This window comes from Heterodontus francisci, chromosome 3, assembly GCF_036365525.1.
Source record: "Heterodontus francisci isolate sHetFra1 chromosome 3, sHetFra1.hap1, whole genome shotgun sequence".
Taxonomy (NCBI): Eukaryota; Metazoa; Chordata; class Chondrichthyes; order Heterodontiformes; family Heterodontidae; genus Heterodontus; species Heterodontus francisci.
The window spans coordinates 86,917,649-86,941,158 of record NC_090373.1 but is presented as its reverse complement, the minus strand read 5'-3'; the positions used below and the strand labels follow the sequence as shown (position 1 = coordinate 86,941,158).

General features: G+C 42.9%; 1 protein-coding gene across 1 annotated transcript in view; it reads left to right on the top strand.

Moving 5' to 3' along the window:
- trim54 (tripartite motif containing 54) overlaps positions 1–23,510 on the top strand; it is a 64,537-nt gene that overhangs the window by 22,666 nt on the left and 18,361 nt on the right. The window contains exons 5-6 of the mRNA XM_068017892.1: positions 17,211–17,444; positions 17,552–17,574. Coding sequence (XP_067873993.1) covers positions 17,211–17,444; positions 17,552–17,574 — 257 coding nt within the window. The remainder of the gene's footprint in view (positions 1–17,210; positions 17,445–17,551; positions 17,575–23,510) is intronic.

Sequence of the window (23,510 nt, the reverse complement as noted above, 5' to 3'; positions counted from 1 at the left end):
GCATTACTACCATCGTACTTTGCATCGCCCTCCGTCTACTAGCTGCAACAACTTGTAGATATATTTTCCAGAATTTTCTTTAATTGATATATTGAGAAGAATAAACAGTTATTTTTGCCTGTTTCATGAATGCCTTTTCTCCTCAACCCGATTTACCTGTTTTAACTTTACATTTAACCTTTGCCCTACTCTGGCCCCACTGATGCTGGCCCTGTGTCCTGCAATTTCTGAACTGTTCTGCACTTTCCTGGTGGTCCCTTCAGTTTACTTTAAAAAAGGACCCCCAAAAACCACTCCGTTGCTGTTTATAGCACTTTAAATAACAAATGAAATGCCCTTGATGGAACCGGAGGGTATAGGGGAACATCGTTGGGATCAAATTAAGGAACACCTCGGGATGCCACCAAGCGTAAACACAGTCAGAGGCAGATTGGTGCTAAAGCAGAGAGCAGTTGATTGGTGCTCAGCCAAGAAGTGAGGAACAAATGGAGATTGCAGCAGAGAGGTAGTCATTAATGCTTGGGCATCAATCTGAGTGGGCAGTGGGACAGCTTTTGCTTCAACTAGTGAGATTGGGATGATAACTTTGGAGTTATTTCGAAGAAGAGCAGGGGAGTTATCCCTGGTGTCTTGGACAACATTTATCCCTCAATCAACATCATGAAAACAAATTATCTGGTCATTGTCACATTGCTGTTTGTGGAAGCTTGCTGTGTGCATACTGGCTTCCCCGTTTCCTGCATTCCAACAGTGACTACACTTTTAAAAAAAAGTACTTCATTGGTTATAAAGCACTTTGAGATGTCCAGTGGTAATGAAAGGTGCTATATAAATGCAAATCTTTATTTTTCTTTTTAACTTGGCAAGCATCAGGTGTCAGCCAGACAAGGTTAAATTAGGATGCCAGGCAGGGACGAATAGATGAGTGCTGAATCAGAAAGGGACAGAGGGAGTCATTACAAATCCAGTTGCAGGTTTGTTTTCATGGACACTACATGCCAAGCTCTTACTACATCAGACCAATGGAGCATTGTATTTGAACCTATTGTCTGCAAATCTAATTTTAACATCTTGGATTGTACAGACATAGTTACAGAAGTACAAGATTCACTGCAAGGAGCGATTTTTCATAATAAAGTCAGGATTGCTGAATGCCAAGTCGAATATACCCACTGGTGTAGAGGAATAATAATATTCTGAGGTGAACTGGTTATAGAACTAAAGCTATGCAATTTTATAGAAAATAGAGGATCCGTTTGCCATCCAATTGAATGTTTGATATGTAGTATATTTTGGTATTGTATCTGTAGTCATTTACAATTGGTGTTTAAGTTACGTGCTTAACAGGAAGTGCCAAATCAAAGTGCCTGAAAGAAATACAGAGACAATGAGCAATTGAGCTAGGTGATATAAGTTTAACTGAGCTCAAGTAAAGAGGATGATGCAATGGATCTGTATGTATGAATCTGTATTCTAAGTGATTAATTACTTTTCCCCATCTCAGGTTGATTGGTCTTCCTTGCAATAAGGCCAGGGACTTTCCTCGTTGTTTTCTGGCTGAAACAAAGCGTCATGTACATCGCTAAACTTTACACCACTAAATTAAACTGCATTAGTCATAATACCTCACTGCAATGCAGAATAATGCAGAAATGCACCTAACTACCAGAGTAGGGTGAATGGAAAATTGTGATATCCCAGTGCTCCAAGCTCTATTTGTGGAAGTTTCCCTATGTGCAGGCAAGTAAAATATTTATTACCAATAGAGGGAGACCTTGTCCTAGGTACCATCTCTCAGCACACAAACTTCAAGCAGATGCTTGCCTAGTCCAAATGTAAAATTTGATCTGAATTATGAGAGCTGCCTCTGTGGAAGGGAAGATGAAACTGACTAACTTCACGATATCACAGAGCCACAAATTCAGAGAGTTACTAGAATGACTACTCCCACTTCAATTCAAACCTTCTGGACGACCCATGGAATTCAAAGCAGTAAAAAAAAGCATACAGGAATATTCGGCTTCCATTGGAAGGCCAGTGCAACAGCTGGCAAACTTATCCATGGCCCCCAAGTAGAAAACATGAACCTAATGATGTAAAGTGGTCTATTGAATAATCCCAGTTTACCTGGAAAATTTGCTGAATTATCTCCAAACTGAATATGCACACATAGGTGAAGTATTGCCAGCTGTCATGATAATATCAAGAAACCATTAGCATTGCATTGTTACAAGGGGATACAAATAGGTCTGGTCTTGTTTGTTGACACGTTGAGTTACTTTTGTGTTGTATGTCTGGAAGCTAATGATTCTGCAACAAAGCTAATGTGGTGTTTGGTAAGAGCTGATCATTCTGTAATACTGCCCCCTCTCTGTTGGGAAGTTATGTTGAATAAAGGAGTGAGACAGCATGGCTGATTAAGTCAAATCTCTGTGTGAGTTATTTCCAGTTCAAGCACAGCAGAAAGATGGTGATGAGGAAGGGATGGAGTTTTTAAATGTTTCATTAGAATAATCAAGGACCAGAGAACACTGTGACACTTTTTGGAGCCCCTGAAGTTAAATTTGAGGATGTTTGAGCTGTTTAGAAAGATTGCTGCATGTGCACATTTCACGTTCCTGCACAGTTCAGTGAACAGATGTGAATTTAGACTGAGTGGTGTATGTAGTTGCATGAGAAAAAAGACACAAAAAGCTTATTTGGGGTCAATGGGGAATTCAACCCTGACAAAGAAGACTGGAATAATTATGAATGAAGGCTTAACGTTTGGATGAAAGCAAATAAAATAGGCAATGAGGATAAAGTTAACGTCTTCCTCACCATGATGGGGTCAGATATCTTTGACGTAGTGCCTAACCAGTATTGGCTGACAGACCCCTGTCCTATGAGATACACCAAAATAAGTGAGATTTTGGCACGACTAAGAATGAAATTACACTGAGAGTTGCATTCCGTCAAAAGAAACAGTTCCCAAGTAAGTCCGTAGCGGATTACATTCTTGAGTTACAGAAACTCTCCCATCACTGTGGGTATAGTGCGAACACAGAGATAAATCTTAGAGACAATTTTGTAGGAGGCTTGAGGAACAATAAAATCCAGGCCAAGCTGTTGAGTAAAGCTGACGTGGAGGGTGGCCTGCGATGAGGCCATAGCCATGGATTGTATGGGAGATTTTTTCCAAGCCAGCAGATGAGGTCCACAGGATTTTAGTGGCCACAGCAGCCAAGTCCACAGTCTCAGAGTCAGAAGTTCAGATGTTACCATTGCCACAGTAGCCACAAACCATCTCAGTGTCTCCATTTCCAGTCAAAGTGCTATGCCTGTGGGAAAGTCGGTCATATCCAGACGGCATGCAGTAGTAGCGGAAACAGTAATGCTCCAGGTCGCAACCAAGCATCAGATTGCAGTCAAGCACCAGGTTGGGGCCAAACATCGGTTTGCAGTCAAGCACCAGGTCAAGGTTGGAGTAGATCAAAAGCTAGTTCGGGAGCCTGGAAATCTTCGAATGCGCATATGATAGATATGGAAACAGAAGTTAATGTTATCGAGCAGGGAGATCAAGAGTTGTACTCTGTCAGAGAGGAAGAAAAACAGCATATGGAAGATGAGAGTAATAGGGCTGAAGATACAATTCCAGTGTCCACAGTAGAAATGAAAGTAGTAGATTCATTACTTACTTTCATCATTGATACAGCTGCAGCAGTGTCTGATATTGTCATGCAGGCCCCCACTCTTCTCTGTCTCTATTTGCATGTGTGTATCGCGTATGCATGCTAGTGTGGGTATCTGTAGGTTAATCAGGGCACACCCGCTCAGTGCAGATGGAAAGCACAGCAGAACAAGCTGTGGCTTTAACTGCAGTAAGAGTGCAACCCAGGAAGCTTATTACGGCCAGTGCAGGAAAAGTTAATAGGATTCCTGAAGGTTATCAGGATTTTGTGTCTGAAGGGAAAGTAACCCCATACCCCTCGAGTGGGGCAAGCGAGCCTATAGTGATTCTCAGGGACAGGGGCCACTAGATCCCTTTTACTGGAAAAAGGCCTGACTTTTCCCCCAGAGAGTGCAGTGAACCCCAGAATGGTGGTGAATGGTATTGGAGGGCAGTGTATGCCTGTCCCTGTACACCTGGTGTGCGACCTAGTTTCGGGACCGGTGACCGTAGGGATTGTCCCTAGTTTACCTGTGAATGGGGTTGACCTGCTCCTAGGTAATGATCTGATAGCAATGAAGGTGGTAGCCACCCCAGTAGTGAAAGAAAGACCGCAGGAGGACAAAGAGACAGGGCGGTGGCAGGAGACGGACCCCTGCAGAGTCCCTTAATGTGTAGTGGATCAGGCCATGATCAAACCAGCTCCCCCAGAGGAGACTGCATTGGCACTGCAGGCAGATGACCAGGTCTGTCTGCCTGAGACTTTCTTTGGAAAGTTAGGAGACCCAAGAATTAAATGGATTTTCCCTAGCTGAGGCTCAGCGCGCTGACCCAGTATTGCAAGAGTTAGCACAGGCTGCCCAGTCTGAAAGTGAAGCAGAGGGAGTCCCTGATTGCTACTATTTAAAGAATGAGGTACTGATGAGGAAATGGAGTTCTCCTCACAGACCTGAGAGCAAAGAGTGGACAGTAGTTCACCAGTTAGCGGTGCCACAGAGGTACTGGGCAGAAGTGTTAAGAAGGGCCCACTAGACTACAGTGACTGCATATGCCGGTATATGAAGGACCAAAGCCCGCATAAGACAGCAGTTTGACTGGTCAAAACTCCACAAAGATGTGGTGGAGTACTGCAGGAGTTGCCACATGTGCCAGGTTGAAGGGAAACCCCAACCTGCAGTGAAACCAGCCCCCCTAAATCCTGTACCGGTGTTAGGAGGACTCTCCAGCAGAGGGCTGGTGAATTGCAAGAGAGCCTCGCCGGAACAAAAAGGGGACAGGCAGGCACACGTCTGGCAAAAGTTTAGAAAGAGAGGGGGAGAAAGTGACCAAGAGGGCAGGTTAAAGGAAGTCCGGGAAGAATCCTGGATGAAAACCCCTACTGTCTGGTCAGCCAACCCCAGGAAATTTGAAAGGTTAGACCTCACATCCCCCTATGTAAATGCAGACTCCAGAAGCCAGAGTTGCTAACAGCATTTACAGGAACCTGCAGAGACAAAGAGAGAGCTCTAGGAGGCACAGAAACTGTGAAGGTGATGCCTCAATTGGTCAAAGTGCCACAGTTGAGTGCAGTCAGGTCTGCACACATACCTGCAGGTAGGAGTGTCTCAGAAACAAAGGGGAGATTAACAAATAATCCTCCCCCACAGTCAGAGGGAAAGGGAACCACCCATCCCCTGAAGGCGAAAGCCTTTGCATGACTCAGGAAAGCACTGAGAGAGACTTCAGGATACACCCACCCACGACTAACTCTCCTGGAAAAAAAAATGACCTCAACAGGAACAAGACCCTAGGCAGTCATGGCAATGGGCAAACTGAAGAAAAGCTTTCCCAAAGAACCACATAGCTACTGGGATGCCAAAAAAGGGGAAATTAAAACAGCACTGGCACCCAGAAAAGATCATTCCAATAGGCTTTTCGATTGATGAATGAATGGAAATGAATGTGAGAAATGCATGGTTTTTCTTTCTGTATCTTATATTTCTCTCAAACCTTTTAATGAAATGCACCTTTTTCTTCAAATCACATTTCATTCCCCTGGGTGTGGAGGTGCCATGCAGGCCCCCACCTGCCAAGAATGAGACAGTAATTTCGCCACATGAACGTTGATTTTAAAACTGTTACTGGAGTAAAGAAAGAACTTGTTCCAAAAAAAACCAGACCCTTGACTGGAAAGACATTTGCATAGTAACAGACAGAAACAGACCCTTGACTGGAAAGACATTTGCATAGTAACAGACAGTACTCAGAAAGGACAAAGGGGCCATTTCCTGCTTCAATTTAATCCACAATGGACTTTTGATTACCAGGCGTTGAAGACGGAGAGGCTAGCATTCCAGGTTAACTGCTAAGATGGCCGAATACACAAAGAGACATGATCAGACCAGTTTAGTCACAGCTGTTGGAGCTTTTTGAATTTGAACTTGCCACAGAGAATTTGAACTCAGAAAGTTGTTTGCTCCTGGACTGGAAAAGACCTCTCGTGGCTGGCTTGCCACCATCTCTCTCCTGTTAGCTCATCTCTTTCTCACCAGCTTTGGAATCCATTGAAGGCACAGGAACCCCAAGAGAGAAAAGTCTCCTACAGTGAACAAGGTTTAAGAAGAATACTGGGCCCCAACAAAAAGCAAGAATTACCTACAAGCAAGAACTACCTACAAAAGGACTACAGTGAGCTTGAAGCACAGTAACAAGAAACTCTTCTGATATTGCCTCAAACCTCTCCACTTTATTTTTCTTCTGCTCTTTTCTGTCTCTATTTGCATGTGCGTATCGCGTATGCATGCTAGCGTGGGGCGCGGTGTGTATCTGTAGGCGTTAACCGAATTAGAGTTTAAGTTTTAATAAATTTCACTTTTCTTCTTTAAATCTAAGAAAGCCTGGTTGTGCTCATTTCTGTGCCTTATAATTGGAAAGCAGTGAATAAGGATTCACCAAGGGGGAGCTAAAAACACGGTGTGTTTAAAATTAAACCATGTTACAATAAGACCAGGTGAAGGCTGAGAGGGACCCCTGACCTGGGGGTAACAATATCTAGGAAGGAAAGTGCAAGGAATCCCCAAGTCACATCTCTTTACACAAAACTAGTATGAAACTGACTAGTTATTCCAATAACAGTATCCCAGTGGTAGGTCAAGTTAGGATGAGGGTGGAATGTGATGATGCATCCTAATACTTGCCATTGGTAATAGTTGGAGGAAACAAAGTCTCCCTGATGGGAAGGAATTATCTTAAGACGATACGGTTAAACTGAGCTGAGTTATTTACAGTAGGGATCAGTAAGAGTATGTCTGACATTGAGAAAGTATTAACAGAGCACAAAGTGGTTTTTGAGTAAGGAGGACCAAATGGTAAAATTAGGCATCACAAGGCTGAAGTCAAGATAAAGGACAACATACAAACTTTTCAAGGCTAGGCCAGAGCCTTACGCCCAGTTAGAAGCAGTAAGTGAAGAGTTGGACAAATTAAAAAGATTGGGACAATTAGGAAGGTGAATAGCAGTGAATGAGCTGCACCTATTGTGGTAGTTAAAAAATCAGATGGGTCCATTCAGATTTGTGGAGATTACAAGGAAACAGTAAATAAGTTGATCGAAAATGATACTTACCCACTGCCTACCAGTGAAGATTTGTTTTCTAATTTAGCCAATGGGAAGGTGTTCAGTAAGATGGATATGTCAAAAATGCGGTTGGAGCTTTCCCCTTTAATTTGCAGCCGCTACTGCTTTTTGCTTTTTTGTCTTGGGCCTTTCCCTGGAGGGGAAACAAACTTATGGGCCTACTGTGTCTGCAGCACGAGCTTCGGCCATGCCCTGAACCCATGCCTGCAATCGGAGAGGCCCTGCTTATGAAGCACTAATGGCGGGAAAACACCTGGTGAGTAACAGCGATGCCGATCCGCAGCCTCAATGAGAACTGACCTTGCTCGCTGACTCTGAGCACGATTCTGCCCGATTTCTATTGTTTCTTTCTGGTCACCATCGATGTGAACAACCCCCTTCGTGTACTCACTGTGTCCTGAGCAACCACATTATGGAAATTACCCGTGCTGAATTGCTGCTGCCTTGTCCATGCTAGACCACAACGGGAGAGATTGCTGGTCTCGATGTCCTGTCCGAGATCACTGGTCCCTGTGAGTACCGATCCTTTGCTTCTCTGTATTGGTATTACCTCAGTGCTGTGATCTTCCCTGCGCGTCGCTATCACCATGTTGCAGATGGTGTGCTGCTTCAGATACCACACACTGCCGCGATGTCAATGAGGGTGTGATTCTTCAGAAACCAAACCCTGTCACCGATGCCATCGATCTCATCACTGTTGCATTATTACTTTTATGTAGCAATAAGGAACAAAACAATCATAAGTTGAGTGGTCATAAACTGTGGATTCTTTATTTATATGTTAACACATTTACAAGAGAGCTCTGTCTGACACGTGCAACTAGGTGTCTTGCTCAATATCAACTAACTGATCACATGCTGACTGACATCACTTCCTGTGCTGCTGTGTGGTATACTTACATTATTAAAGTGATATCACAACAGTCCCAAGTGGAAGTCAGGAAGAAAAAGAAAGTCATATAGAAACTGAAACATAAAGAAATTGCCAGTATCTCAGAATCCACCGTTAGAGCAAAGTGACCAAGGGCTTTGATTAAGACTAATCAGTCAATGTCACAGTCTCAATCATTAAGGCCACTTAAGGGCATTTTCCCACCTCTACAGGTATTTTACTGTGGCAAGCAGGCGTGCTGGGGACATGAAAGGCTGCCCAGCAATAGCTGCCGGCCTGTCCGCGAGCTGGGGGGGGGTGGGGGGGGTGCCATGAAGTCGGGCACAGCACAGTATACCCGATTGAGGGCCACCCCCACTTCCCAATCTACCCCTGGGACCCAAGACGACCCCCCCGCCCAAATGAACACTCTAGCCTCACCAAGGCATGACCAATCCCCCCGGTGAGGAATGCCCAACTTACCTTCATTCATGTCTCCATGTGATCGGCTGGGCTGCAGTCCCAGCAGTGGCCACCGCTCTCAGTGGCGCTACTGGGACTAAGAGCTGCTGGCCCGTTGATTGGCTGGCAGCTCACTGAGGTAGGACTTCCTCAAGTGGGTGGAAGTCCCGCCTCGGGACAATTAAAGCCCGGGGACCCGTAAATTGTGGGTCAGATCCCTAGGCTAGGCGGAAGCGGGTGCGAATTCCTGTCCACCTAAGGTAAAATCCAGCCCAAGCTAATGGAAATGGAAGAAGATACCCAGACAGAAAGAAGCCAGATAGGTTAATAAAAAGTACGTAGGAAGGAAGAAGCAAGAAGTTAAAGAAGAATTTGGAAATTGGAAGTATAAGCCTACTTCCCATTCCAAGAGAGGCTAAAAATTATTTTTAAATTATTTGTTGTCGAATAAAAGGCCACTCGACTATATGATAAATTGAAAATTTTAAATTAGTTTTTGTCAAATGGTTTTCGTTATACACAAAGTCATAGAATCACAGAATTGTTACATTGCAGAAGGAGGCCATTCGGCCCATCATGTTCACACCGGCTCGCTGAAACAGCAATTCACTCAGTTCCATTCCCTTGCCTTCTCCCCTGAACCCTGCACATTCTTCCTTTTCATATAATAGGCTAGTTCCCTTTTGAATGCTTCAATTGAACCTGCTTCCACCACGTTCTCAGACAGTGCATTCCGGACCTTAACCACTCACTGTGTGAAAAAGTTTTTCCTCATGTTGCATCTCTTACAAATACTTTAAATCTGTGCCCTCTCGTTCTCGATCCTTTCACAAGTGGGAACAGTTTCTCTCTATCCACTCTGTCCAGACCCTTCATGATTTTGAATATCTCTATCAAATCACCTCTCAGCCTTCTCTTCTCCAAGGAAAACAGTCCTAACTTCTCCAATCTATCTTCATAACTGAAGTACCTCATCCCTGGAACCATTCTCATGAAGGCAAAATAAATTTTTTCTTTGCATGTAATTTACTCTGTACCAGTCATATATGCATTGATTGTGATTACAGAAAAAACAAAAATGCAACCTACTCTGTTCAATTGGAGGTATTGTTGGAATTGGTTGAATCATATTGTATTGTGAGGTAATTTTTTTAAAGTGGAGAGGGTGTGTAGTATATGGTAAGAGCTGATCATTCTGTAATGCTGTCCTCTCTGTTGGGAGGTTTTACTGAATGGCTGCATTTGCTGACAATGTAACCAGTAGGTGGCGCAGTACTAGCACATGCGCAAATGCAACCTCTTCTACTGGAACATCACTGCCTGCGACGTTCATGCAGCTGCCAGGATTATAAATGGTGCCGTTCAATTTACCACAGAAAATGTAGCTGCTTACTTTATCACAGATTATTCACCCTGTTCTCCGGCGCCTCGCTCCCTGCCTCCCGCTCCCCCCCCCCCGCACCCCCTACCACCACCCCGCTCTCTGGCCACTCGCTCCCCACTTCCCCTCACCCTGTCGCTACAGACGCTAACTCCAGGCTGCGCCACTTATCTCCTCATGGCGACTCGCTCCCACATTTGATCGTTCTTCAGGCATCCCCTGAAGAAACAAGGTGTGCCGGAAGGGGTGACGTAGGAGCGAGTGGCTGAGAGGAGGGAAGTGGACCTAGAACTAGCGGCTGGAGGAGGGCGAGGAGCGAGCTGCCAGAGAGCGGGGGTGCGGGCAGTGAGAGGCCAGAGAGCAGGCGGGTGGGGAGCGAGAGGCCAGAGAGTGGGGGGCGGGAAGCGGGGAGCAAGCGGACAGAGAGTGGCGGGGTGGGGAGCGAGAAGCCGGAGAGCAGAGGATGGGGGGTGGAGACCGAGAGGCCGGAGAGCGAGTGACAGGAAGCGGGGAGCAAGAGGCTGGAGGTTGGGGGGGGCGGGGGTGTGGGAAGTGAGGAGCTGGGAACAATCGGATGCTTTACTGCGCATGCGTGAACACCAATCACGTGCGGAGACCGACCAGGTGCGTTACTCGATGACATTGACGCTACGTGATGATGTTTTCCCACGAATGTGCCAACCAGTCCTTGCAAGACGGCAGGCCGCGCATGCGCAGAGAGCAGGAGTCCGTTTGCAAACGTGCACAGCTTGCAGCACTCTGATAATTCCGGCGGGCTGCTCGTTGTCAGGAGTCACTTTTATATTGAATAAAGGAGTGGGACAACATGGCTGATTAAGTAGAATTTCTGAGCTATTTCCAGTCCAAACACAACAGCCAGCTGTACTCTTTTTATGAGTTCATGGGATTTGTACGTTGGTGGCAGCATTTATTGCCCATCCCTAATTGCCCTTGAGAAGGTGGTGGTGAGCTGCCTACCTGAACCGCTGCAGTCCATGCGGTGTAGGTACACCCACAGTGCTGTTAGGAAGGGAGTTCCAGGACTTTGACCGAGCGACAGTGAAGGAACGGCAAAATACTTGAAGTTCAAGTCTACTGAAGTGCCAATTGGGGTCCAACAGCACAAGATTCCTGAAAATAAGCTACACACAGAAGCAGCAATTATTACTACCTTTGATAGGGAAGCTGCTTTCAGGAAGACTTCCTAAAATAGGGGTATCCAACCTCCAGGCCACAAAGTCAAGGCAATTCCCTTTCCAATAATGCTTTTATTTATCATCCTACTTTATCCCATTGGAATATAGAAAGCCTGGAGGTCTGAAAGAGGTTGTTCTCCAGTTGCTTCACTGGTAGATAAGTCCTAAATCAAAGTCCGTTGGTATCTGCAGCATGAGGCATTTGCAAATTAGTGGGAAGATTATTTTAACTTGATGTATGGCCTGCAAGTGTCTGTTGTTTGCACTTAAGTGGCCCATGATGACAAACAAAATATGGGCATTCCTAATTTAAAGGACTCTTGTGTCAGCCACTGCAGATCAGGACTGAGGTCTGGTCTATTGACTCTTTTCTGGGGTATGTCCTCTAATATCTGTCACTTTCTTCCTCACAGTTCACAATACTTACAAGTTTTGTGTTATCTGAAAATTTTAAAATTGTGCCCTGTGCACCCAAGTCTGGGTCATTATTATATATCAAGAAAAGCAGTACTGATCCCACTATATACTTTCCTCCAGTCTGAAAAAAGAAACATTCACCACTCCTCTCTGTTTCCAGTCACTCAGCTAACTTTGTATCCATGCTGGCACTGTTGCTTTTATTCCGTGATAGATCTGTCAGAAGTGGGATTCAAACTCATACCTCCAGGGGAGACAGTGACTTGAACGCAGTGCCTGAGACTGCTTGACCATCCTGACTTATTTTATTGCCAAAATGTGGTCAATAGCGTTTAATTGACACTGTGATGCACTGATTAACATGCTTGCAATAAATTTCTGACTGCACTATTTTAATGGTCACTTTGTTCAGAAACGTGCTTTGGAAGAATTAAAGCTCTAAGTGCAGAGCTTCTGTCATGCTGCTGGTCTTTAGAACTCAATGTAGTTGCTCCATGTTGCATTTGTATTTTATAATCTGCAGCATAGCATCCTTTTCTATTCTTTCATGGGATGTGGGCATCACTGGCTAGGCCACCATTTATTGCCCAACCCTAATTGCCCTTGGTAAGGTGGTCGTGAGCTGCCATCTTGAACCGCTGCAGTCCATGTTTTGTAGGTGCACCCACCGTGCTGTTAGGGAGGGAGTTCCAGGATTTTCACCGAGCGACAGTGAAGGAACGGCGATATAGTTCCAAGTCAGGATGGTTGTGGCTTGGAGGGGAACTAGCAGCTGGTGGTGTTCCTGTTTGTCTGCTGCCCTTGTCCTTCTAGGTGGTAGAGGTTGCAGGTTTGGAAGGTGCTGTCGAAGGAAGCTTGGCGAGTCGCTGAAGATATGTTGCACTCCAGAATCTATTACACATTTTTCAAAGAAATAACGTACATTTATAAGGTGCCTTTTCACGACCTCAGGGCATCCCAAAGCACTTTGCAACCAATGCAGTACTTTTAATTTACAGTCACTATTATAATGGAGGGAAATTACATTTTGATGTTGTGATACATTTCACTATCGTACCTGCCAGTGGGCACAAGACTGACTGCTCAGTTTGATGGATGAAGTGTTGATGGGTACGTACAACATACATGAGTCAAATAATACACATTCTGAGCTCTATGGCTCTTATTAAGTGGCACAATACAAATGTATGCGCACACATAATGCATGATGAAGCTTATTCATATATATGTATGAATAAAATGTTCCAGATATACCTGGAATATCCAATGTATATAACCAATATAATCTGCCTTGTCCAAGGAATGTTGACATCACTTGTGATCAAAGAAAGGTTTGAGTGAAGGAGAATCCTAAATCACTTTTCACTCGTGAAACTGGTTAGTCTTATGAGGGTGTTATTGTAAAGATTGCCATCAAGCTCCTTGTCCAATTTTTCTATGCAGGCGTAGACAGTAAGTGCATTTTACCACAAGGACGGGCAGGACATCAAAACCGAGCAAAATCTTGACCTCCTCTGATGTCTGTACTTGAACCGTCACTGGATAGCAGCTGAAAAAATGTCTAATTTCAAATCTTTTTCCCTGGCAGTTTTAGGTCAAGGTCATGGAATTCAAAATCTAATAACCATTGTTGTACTTGTAAAGAAGTTATTTGTAAATGGTCTGCTCCAATAAATCTGAAATGTGTTTTGGACAGAAAAATAATCGAATTTTTGAAAACGTCAAATGGGTGCCATCTTTTATTTCAATACAGTCTAATAAAATATCTCAGAAACGGTACACTATTAAGTTTATGAGCCCATTAAACAGAACTGTATTATCTCTGCACTTGTCTATTCATCTCTTATGCCTTAAAATTTATGGGAAAACTGGGATATATAAAAAAAAAACCTTTTATTAACTAGGCAATCTGTATAGATCAACATAAAGGATACTTGGAGGTGATTCTATGTGTAATATTGCACATCTGGCCTTTTACAGCCTTGTGTAATGAACTCCATTAGTAGGCCAGTGGCAACGTTGCTACAACAGCGTGAAACATTGTTGGATTAGGTTTCACTTTGGCCAGAAACTATGCCGTCTACTGCTCCCCTCCTCCCCACAAAAGTTACTTGAGCTCCCTCGATGCTTCAATTGACAGCGTGTAACTCAGCAATAGACCAGAAGGTCTGAGGTTTCATTCCTTTACTGTGCTGAGTTGACTTGATCTCAGCTGGGTGGTTGTAGAGCTGCTACACTCGGACTCCATGCACTTGGATTAGACAGAACAAATATCTGCAAAATTCCCACTTCTGATTACTACTCCTGCTGGGAATTGCATGTGTGTGGATGTCTAATGAATGGTGGATTGGCCTTGATTCTAATGCCTTTCTACTTGAGTAACTGATATAAGCCTGTGACTTGTGAAAACAATGAATTATATTAAAAGTGCAATAATATGGACTTTTAACTTTGAGTCATTTATTTGATTTTCTTTATTGGTACCTCATGTTGTATACTAAATTTAGTTATACTGGTTCATAAACAGCACTAACCAGCAGGTTGTGTGAATTGAGACGCAATGACTCATGTTAACATGTGGTTCCATGAGTGTAGCACTCCAGTGCCTCATCCATGTCAACCATTTTTCATAAGCAAACCTAATAGTCTGCTTGAACAAGGGGCTCCATTTACCAGCTCAACCATCAGGGATATTGGCATTGAGTTTTTATTGTGTTAGATATATTATACAATGAAGATTTTAACTTGACATAATATATTCATTTGAAAAACTGATGGAGAAGGAAGCCTTTTTCCTGTCTTTACACACTGCATGTCCCAACAACTGATATTAGAGGAACTGCATGCTTTGATGTGTTAGTTTAATTGGAAGAAATTGGGTGAACCTGAACCTGTGCTGTTAACTGAGCCATGGGTCAGTGAAAGGTTGGGCAGAAAGGAACCTAATGTGGCATTTGACCCATAAGTAATGCTCAATGCTTTTTGATAGTTCTAATAAATGTATTGATTATTCTATCCAAAAAAAAAGCTATAATTAGTTATTTTTCCAATTTTCCTCTCCTGAAGGTAGATCTCAGATACCTCAAAAAATTCTCCATTTCTTTTTGTATAAAATTTTGTGAGATAAAAGACATTGGGCTGAATTTTACGAACCCCTCGATGCGGGGGTTGTGGCGGGGCAGCCCGTAAAATTCTGCCGGGTGAGGCCCGCCTTGATTCCCGACGTTGAGAAGGCCCCGCCAGATATTAGCGGCGGCAGCAAGGCATTGGTGCAGCCCCTGGGGCCTTTATCTAAATATTTAAATTAGCATTAATGAAATGCAAATTAACTTACTTGCCGACGGTGGCCGTCCCATGCCGATTTTACATCTGATCAGCTGCGACTCGCCCGCCTTTGGAACTCCGCGCGACACTGGTGGGGAGGAATAAAATTATCAGGGCGGGAGGGGTAGGGGAGCGGGGAAAACACTTTTTATTGGCTGTGGGGAAGGGGAAGGTAAATGTAATAAGGTTGGGGGGGGGGGAAGAAGTTCGGGGCAGGAATAAAATATGTTTTGTGAATATAGGGCAATGAAAAGACCATTGTGGGATTGGGAAAGGACCTCAATCTTCGATATTATTTAAAACGAATTATATTTAATATACCTTTAAAAATGTAAATTTTTGCAAAGGGCTTGAAGCCCTTTAAAAATGGCGCCGACACCTGCGTGGTTGCGCAGTATGCTGTTGCCGGGACGCGGTGGGCGTCTCCACGACTTCGTCGGGGCGGCCGCTCCATCCCCTCCATTTATATCAGCCCCCGTGTGTAATATCGCGGGAGCTGTGCGGCGGCACATCCGTGTCAGAAGACCACCGCTTTCGGAGCACGGCCGCTGATAAAATTCAGCCCATTAGAACTGAGGAATGGAACAGTTTCATCCTGAGCACACAACTTCAGCATGGGGCACTTTCAGCCCAGCAGATTAGACACTGAATAAAACTCCCTCTCATCCTTCCTAACAAGGTTCCTCTGCTCCAACTTCTGAAGAGTTGCCATTATTGCACAATGCTGCATTTTTTCCATCCTAGACAGCAGTTGTTCTGTAGTCTTGCTTAGTGAGATTGACAATCTAGTATCAATTAAAGCTGAATTAGGGGAAGTAGCATGCTGTCTGCGCATGTTCACTAGAAATTGATGAAGACTGACCAAACCTAATCCATACAGCACCTTTACAGCCAACAGAAAGAGAAGAATTTCATCCTATCAGACCGGGTTGGATTTAAATTCAGATAAGTACAAGTAGAAGTTATTCTTCAAGCGTGAGCCCTGATAGTGTTGGCAGTCTGTTCAGCTGTATAGGCATCATAGCAAAACCCAAGCCTTCTGTGTTTTCTGGCAGGAATTGATGACTGGCAATCAGAAGCTGATTATTTTTCTCTTCCTAACCATAGGCACTAAACCAGTTGTAGCCGTCTGCCCATCATTGTTAAACTGAAATCAGCTAGCTTAGAACAGACCAGGGATCAAAATGGATTTTTCTGTTTGTGTGGCTTCATATACACTGTGTGGTATATTTGCCATCAGAGAGGCTGAATAATCACGTTTTGATACTGGCACCAAATATTTGAGCAAATATTCATTACTAATGTATTTCCTGTGTGCTCATAATCAAACATTTTGGCCCTGAGGTTCCCCAGGTATTTTTCTGGTTTCCCTCTGTAAATCTGGCTGGAGATCAGCAGAACCCTCAGAGAAGTGGCCAACTACATTATTTTCCTGGGGGTCCATCAGTCTCCTGCCAAAGCCACAGTGGAGACCAGAAGAACTTCTATGGATTTTCAGGTCCTTTGTTTGTAATGACTCCAATTCTGTTACAAGTCCTGTGGCACAAGCATTATTGTATTCTGTGCAAGGCGGTTTGAGACATGGCCTTCTACCTATGACTACCCTCACCAGGGTAGGAAGAAGAGCTGCTTTCAGATGCTTTTTAAGATACGAACATACGAATTAGGAGCGGGAGTAGGCCACTTAGCCCCTCGAGCCTGCTCTGCCATTCAATAAGATCATGGCTGATCTGATTGTAACCTCGACTCCACATTCCCACCTATCCCCGATAACCTTTCACTCCCTTGCTTATCAAGAATCTATCTACCTCTGCATTAAAAATATTTAAAGATTCTGCTTCCATTGCCTTGTGAGGAAGAGAGTTCCAAAGATTCACAACCTTCTGAGAGAAAAAAATTCTCCTCATCCCTGTCTTAAATGGGTGATATTAATATAGTGACCCCTAGTTCTAGATTCTCCCATAAAGGGAAACATCCTTTCCACATCCACCCTGTCAAGATCCTCAAGATATTATATGTTTCAATCAAGTTGCCTCTTGCTCTTCTAAACTCCAGCAGATACAAGCCTAGCCTGTCTCTTACAGAGCAGCATTTGCAGAGGGGCAGGGGTTGGACATCTCCCTTTGGGCAGGGAGTGCTTCATAATGCCAGAAACTTTAGTGTAACTTATGCAGCTTTTGTTTTAAAAGCCAATTTTGTCCACTGCAATACTCTTGTGTCTGTAATTTGGCTCCACCAGTCTGTTTCTTATACCCATCTTTTTGCATGCAATTAAGACTTTCATATGTTTGCAGGACAACAGCAGAAGACAAAAACAACTCCTTTGTGAAAAATTTGATGCTCTGTATGCTATTTTAGAAGAGAGGAAAAGAGAAATGCTTCAATCTATTACTCGTGAACAGGAGGAGAAAGTGCAATATGTGCGATCTCTGATGAGGCAGCATGGAGATCATCTGGAGGGAGCCAGCAAGCTGGTAGAAACAGCCCTGCAGTTCACGGAGGAACCTCAGATGGCAGTGTTCTTGCAGGTCTGTGCAGCACTTGGTTTTTATATCTCTATTAGGATTACATTATTGTGGATTTTTCTGGTTTTATTTACAATTCAGGTCATTTTATGCATTTCTTTTGTTCACAGAATACAAAACAGCTGATTAAAAAGTAAGTCAATTTCAAGAGGTAAGCAATTAAAAACACATCTTTGTTTCTGCTGTACTCGTGCTCTGGCAAGGCTTATTTGAGTAAAATATCTGATCTCCATTAATAAGGCACCTTTAATACACTTCAATTTCTGTTATTACCCTCCAACCTTCTCCCTTGCACTCTCCATCACAGAAACTCTTTCTCTTCCTCTGTCTCACGTTTGTTCACACTCTCACAGTGCCTCTCTCTCTCTGTCTCACACTCACAGTCTTACACGTTCTTGCTTCCATAGCTTCTTTCAGTGGAGAGTGAATGGATGAGTTGTGGACATCTCAGTACAGTAGTAATGACAATAGGAATTTTGCCCATGGTAGGGAACATGCATGGTCTCTCGTGGATGGAGATCACGCATTACCACTCAGACAAGAAGTATGCATCATTCCTTGTAGATAGGAAGCAGGTTTTCTTTCTTCAAACAGTAGCACTTGTCCTTGTATTCATCCATGGGGATATTTATTTACACTAGCTCTGTGACCTGATGGAATAAGCACAGAAGGTCAGTGTAATCAAATGAAATATGCATTTAGAAAGTGTTCAGTGCTGGAGCCAGTTGCTCTTGGAGAGGAAAGAAGCAATTCACTATCCTCCATTGGAAGGTCCCATGGCACCTTCCCCTGCAATCGCAGGAGGTGTAATACCTGCCCATTTACCTCCTCTCTCCTCACTATCCCAGGCCCCAAACACTCCTTTCAGGTGAAGCAGTGATTTACTTGTACTTCTTTCAATGTAGTATATTGTATTCGCTGCTCACAACGTGGTCTCCTCTACACTGGGGAGACCAAGCGCAGACTGGGTGACCGCTTTTGCGGAACACCTCCACTCAGTCCGCAAGCAGGACCCTGAGCTTCCGGTTGCTTGCCATTTCAACACTCCCCCCTGCTCTTATGCTCACATCTCTGTCCTGGGATTGCTGCAGTGTTCCAGTGAACATCAACGCAAGCTCGAGGAACAGTATCTCATCTACCAATTAGGCACACTACAGCCTGCTGGACTGAACATTGAGTTCAATAATTTCAGAGCATGACGGGCCCCCCATTTTACTTTCATTTTTAGTTGTTTTTTCTTTTTTCTTTTATTCTTTTTTACATATTTTACAACCTTTTTTTTTGCATTTATTTCATTTCATCTTAGTTTGTTCAGTTTGCTTACCCACTGGTTTTTGTCATGTTTGCACTTGCTGCTGTTCAATATTCAGTCCGTTAACACCTTATCTGTACTGATGCTTTGTCTTTCAACACACCATTAACATATTGTTTGCCTTTGCTCCATGACCTTTTGGTCAGCTATGTGGCCTTGTCCAATCTACACCTTCTCCGTTGTTATCTCTTGCCCCACCCTCACCTCACTTGCTTATAACCTGTGACATTTCTAATATTTGTCAGTTCCGAAGAAGGGTCACTGACCTGAAACATTAACTCTGCTTCTCTTTCCACAGATGCTGCCAGACCTGCTGAGTGGTTCCAGCATTTCTTGTTTTTAATTCACTATCCTGAATGGGATTGTAACATACCCTTCCCAGTTTTTGTAATTAAAATTAAACCCAAGTTAAAATTTCAAACAAAATTTCTCCACATCCACTGTTACGACCTCAGTGAGACCATTAACATTAAAACATAAGATATGAACTCCCCAGACCAATGTAAAGAAATACATGACAAGATTTCATGTTTTAAGACTTTTACTATAACTAAACTAAAAATCATTAACTAAATAGTACTTTGTAAATAGCTAATACATTAAATTACAGAGAAAGGTATTGCCCTTTAACTTATTAAAAACTTGAAAAACCCACACCACATTTATATGTTACACAATGTCCTCATTGAAGCGATATCTTTGCAGTTAAAAGTTCTGAACTCCTTCCAGTTGCAATGGGTTGGATCTCCCAGTCCTTCTCAAAGTCAATGTCCTCGTCCCTCACTTCTTCCGAGCACTTTTGACCTGGACTTCCATGAATAAGGTGATCTCTGCTGACCTTGTTGGTCTTTTTTCCTCTGCAAACCTCAGCTTTTGCATTGGGTTCATGTTTTATCAGCATTTCTCTGTATCAGTGTACTGAGAACAGATAGTTTTTCTCTCTCTCTCTATTCTGAGGCTGCCACTGATGGTCTTTGTATTCCGGTTTTTGTTACAGCCTGCCTGACTTGTGAAAGTCTCTTGAACTTATCAAGAATCAAAAGTCAATAGCCATTTGTCTTTTCCAATATGCAGAGCCCACAAGTCTGGCCGCAGCAGAACCACCCAGGCCTTCCCTCGTTTCCAGGTGTTAAAAATTTCAACTCGAATTTGCACCTTCAGAGCCCCTGGCTCCCTATTTTACAACCTTGCCTTCTGCTTTCAAAAGGGTCTTTGATCTGGGTTCCTTGTTCACATGGTAACCAGGATCCCTGTCTTGTCTCTTGGCAGACTTGGTGTGAGGTCACTGCACTAAAGATTACTGTTTTTAAAAACATAATAATACCACAAAGGCCAACATTCATAACACCCACACATTTTCAGATGGAAGCTAATTTGTGTGAGTGACGTTAAAAGGGAAGTGCAGTACTGGCAAAATATGCATAGATGAAAGAGAAACGGTGCTTCCCTCTTTTAGAATATTACAATAAACATTGAGAACACACAGCCATAATCAGCATTTCCTGCAGTCTGAATCTGCATTAATTTGTAAGCAAAAAAGTATGCTGCTACATACATATGAACAGACGAACTTACAAATTAGGAGCAGGAGTAGGCCACTCGGCCCCTTGAGCCTGCTACGCTATTCAATAAGATCATGAGTGATCTGACTGTAACCTCGACTCTGCATTCCAGCCTACCCCTGATAACCTTTCACCCCCTTGCTTAGCAAGAATCTATCTACCTCTGCCTTAAAAATATTCAAAGACTCTGCTTCCACTGCCTTTTGAGGAAGAGAGTTCCAAAGACTCATGAATCTCTGAGAGAAAAGATTTCTCCTCATTTCTGTCTTAAATGGGCAACCCCTTATTTTTAAACAGTGACACCTAGTTCTAGATTCTCCCACAAGAGGAAACATCCTTTCCACAGCCACCCTGTCAAGACCCCTCAGGACCTTATATGTTTCAATCAAATCGCTTCTTACTCTCCTAAACTCCAGCAGATACAAGTCTAGCCTGTCCAACCTTTCCTCATAAGACAACTTGCCCATTCCAGTCTAGTAAACCTTCTCTGAACTGTTTCCAACGCATTTACATCCTTCCTTAAATAAGGAGACCAGTACTGTACACAGTACTCCAGATGTGGTCTCACCAATACCTTGAAGCATAACCTCCCTACTTTTGTATTCAATTTCCCTCGCAATAAACTATAACATTCTATTAGCTTTCCTAATTTCTTGCTGTACCTGCAAACTAACCATTTGTGATTCATGCACTGGGACGACCAGATCCCTCTGCATCACAGAGCTCTGCAATCTCTCACCATTTAGATAATATACTTCTTTTTTATTCTTCCTGCCAAAATGGACAATTTCACATTTTTCCACATTATACTCCATTTGCCAGATCTTTGCCCACTCACTTAACCTATCTATATCCCTTTGTAGCCTCCTTATGTCCTCTTCATAACTTACTTTCCTACCTATCTTTGTGTCACCAGCAAATTTAGCAACCATACCTTCAATCCCTTCATCCAAGTCATTTATATAAATTGTACAATGTAAAGGCCCCAGCACTGATCCCTGTGGCACATCATTCGTTACATCTTGCCAACCAGAAAATGATCCATTTATGCCTACTCTCTGTTTCCTGTTAGTTAGCCAATCTTCTGTCCATGCCAATATGTTACCCCCTACACTATGAGCTTTTATTTTCTGCAATAACCTTTGATGTGGCACCTTATCAAATGCTTTCTGGAAATTTAAGTACAGTACATCCACCAGTTCCCCTTTATCCACAGTACATGTTACTTCTTCAAAGAACTCCAATAAATTGATTAAACATGATTTCCCTTTCATAAAACCATGTTGACTCTGCCTGATTACCTTGAATTTTTCTAAATGCCCTGCTATAACTTCTTTAATAACAGCTTCTAACGTTTTCCTATGACAGGTGTAAGCTAACTGGCTTGTAGTTTCCTGCTTTCTGTCTCCCTCCCTTTTTGAATGAAGGAGTTACATTGGCTATTTTCCAATCTAATGGAACCTTCCCCAAATCTAGAGAATGTTGGAAAATTAAAACCAACACATCAACTATCTCACTAGCCACTTCTTTTAACACCCTAGGATGAAGTCCATCAGGACCCAGTGACTTGTCAGCCTGCAGCTCCAACAATTTGTTCAGTACCACTTCCCTGGTGATTGAATTTTTCCTGAGTTCCTCCTTCCCTTCCTTTCTTTTCCTGATTTACATATATTTTAGGAATGTTACTTGTATCCTCTTTAGTGAAGACCCACGCAAAATACCATTCAATTCATCTAACATCTCCTTATTTTCCCTTATTACTGCCCCAGGCTCACTTTTTACAGGACCAACACTCACTTTGTTAACTCTTTTCTTTTTAAAATATCTAGAGAAACTCTTACTATCTGTTTTTATATTTCTAGCTAGCTTTCTCTCATACTCTAACTTTTCCCTCCTTGTTAATGTTTTAGTCATTCTTTGTTGTTTTGTATATTCTGTCCAATCTTCTGACCTGCCACCCATCTTTGCGCAATTATATGCCTTTTCTTTAAGTTTGATACTATCGGTAACTTTTTAGTTAACCACAGATGGTGAGTCCTCTCCTTGGAATTTTTCTTTCTCGTTGGAATATATCTCTTCTATGTATTCTGAAATATTCCCTTAAATGTCTGCCACTGCATCTCTATTGACCTATCCCTTAACCTAATTTGCCAGTTCACTTTAGTTAGCTCTGCTTTCATGCCCTCATGATTGCCCTTATTTAAGTTTAAAATTCTGGTCTTAGACCCACTCTTCTTTCACTCAAACCAAATGTAAAATTCAATCATATTATGATCGCTGCTGCCTAGGGGCACTTTCACTAGGGGTCATTAATTAATTCTATCTCATTGCACATTACCAGGTCTAGTAACTCATCTAGGCTACCTATGCCCATCTGATTTTTCCAGTCTACATGTAGGTTAAAATCCCCATGATTATCATGGTACCTTTCTGACAAGCTCCCTTTATTTATTCCTTTATACCCCAATCTACTGTGTGGTTACTGTAAGGGGGCTTGTACACTGCTCCCACAAGTGGCTTCTTGCCTTTATCATTTCTCATCTTGACCTAAACCGCTTCTACATCCTTGTCTCCTGAACTTAGGTCATCCTTCTCACACCATCATTAATTAACAGAGCTGCCCCTCCACCTTTCCCAAGCTTCCAGTCCTTCCTAAATGTCATGTACCCTTCAATATTCAGGTCCCAATCTATGTCATCCTGCAACTGTAATGGCTGTCCTCTGTAATGGCTATTAGATCATGCTTATTTATTTCTATTTGCACTATCAGTTCATCTGTTTTGTTTCGAACGCTACATGCATTCAGATACAGAGCAAATATTGAAGTTTGAATTAGCTACCTGTCCATCCCAGATCAGTGCTGTATTAATATTTCTGCGAGTGATATATTTCAAAAGAAGGCATCATTTAATAACAATAAAGAGATGTTCAAAGATTGAGATTCATCTGCATGATCAGGGCACCATGCACTTTGCACAATCTAAGGTAATCTGGTTAGAAAGTTAACTTCTCAAACCTTTGTCCAGCAGCATGCCTTACCTCAAGAAAATATCTCCTATCTGCTGTACCTGATGTTTAAAATCTAATCAGTTTTCCACTTGGCTATAGAGATTTCCTCGCTAAAAAATCTGCACAATTGTTGTTAATGTGGCTGTGTTTTGAAAAGATAAGAAGCCATAAGAATTTATATATTTA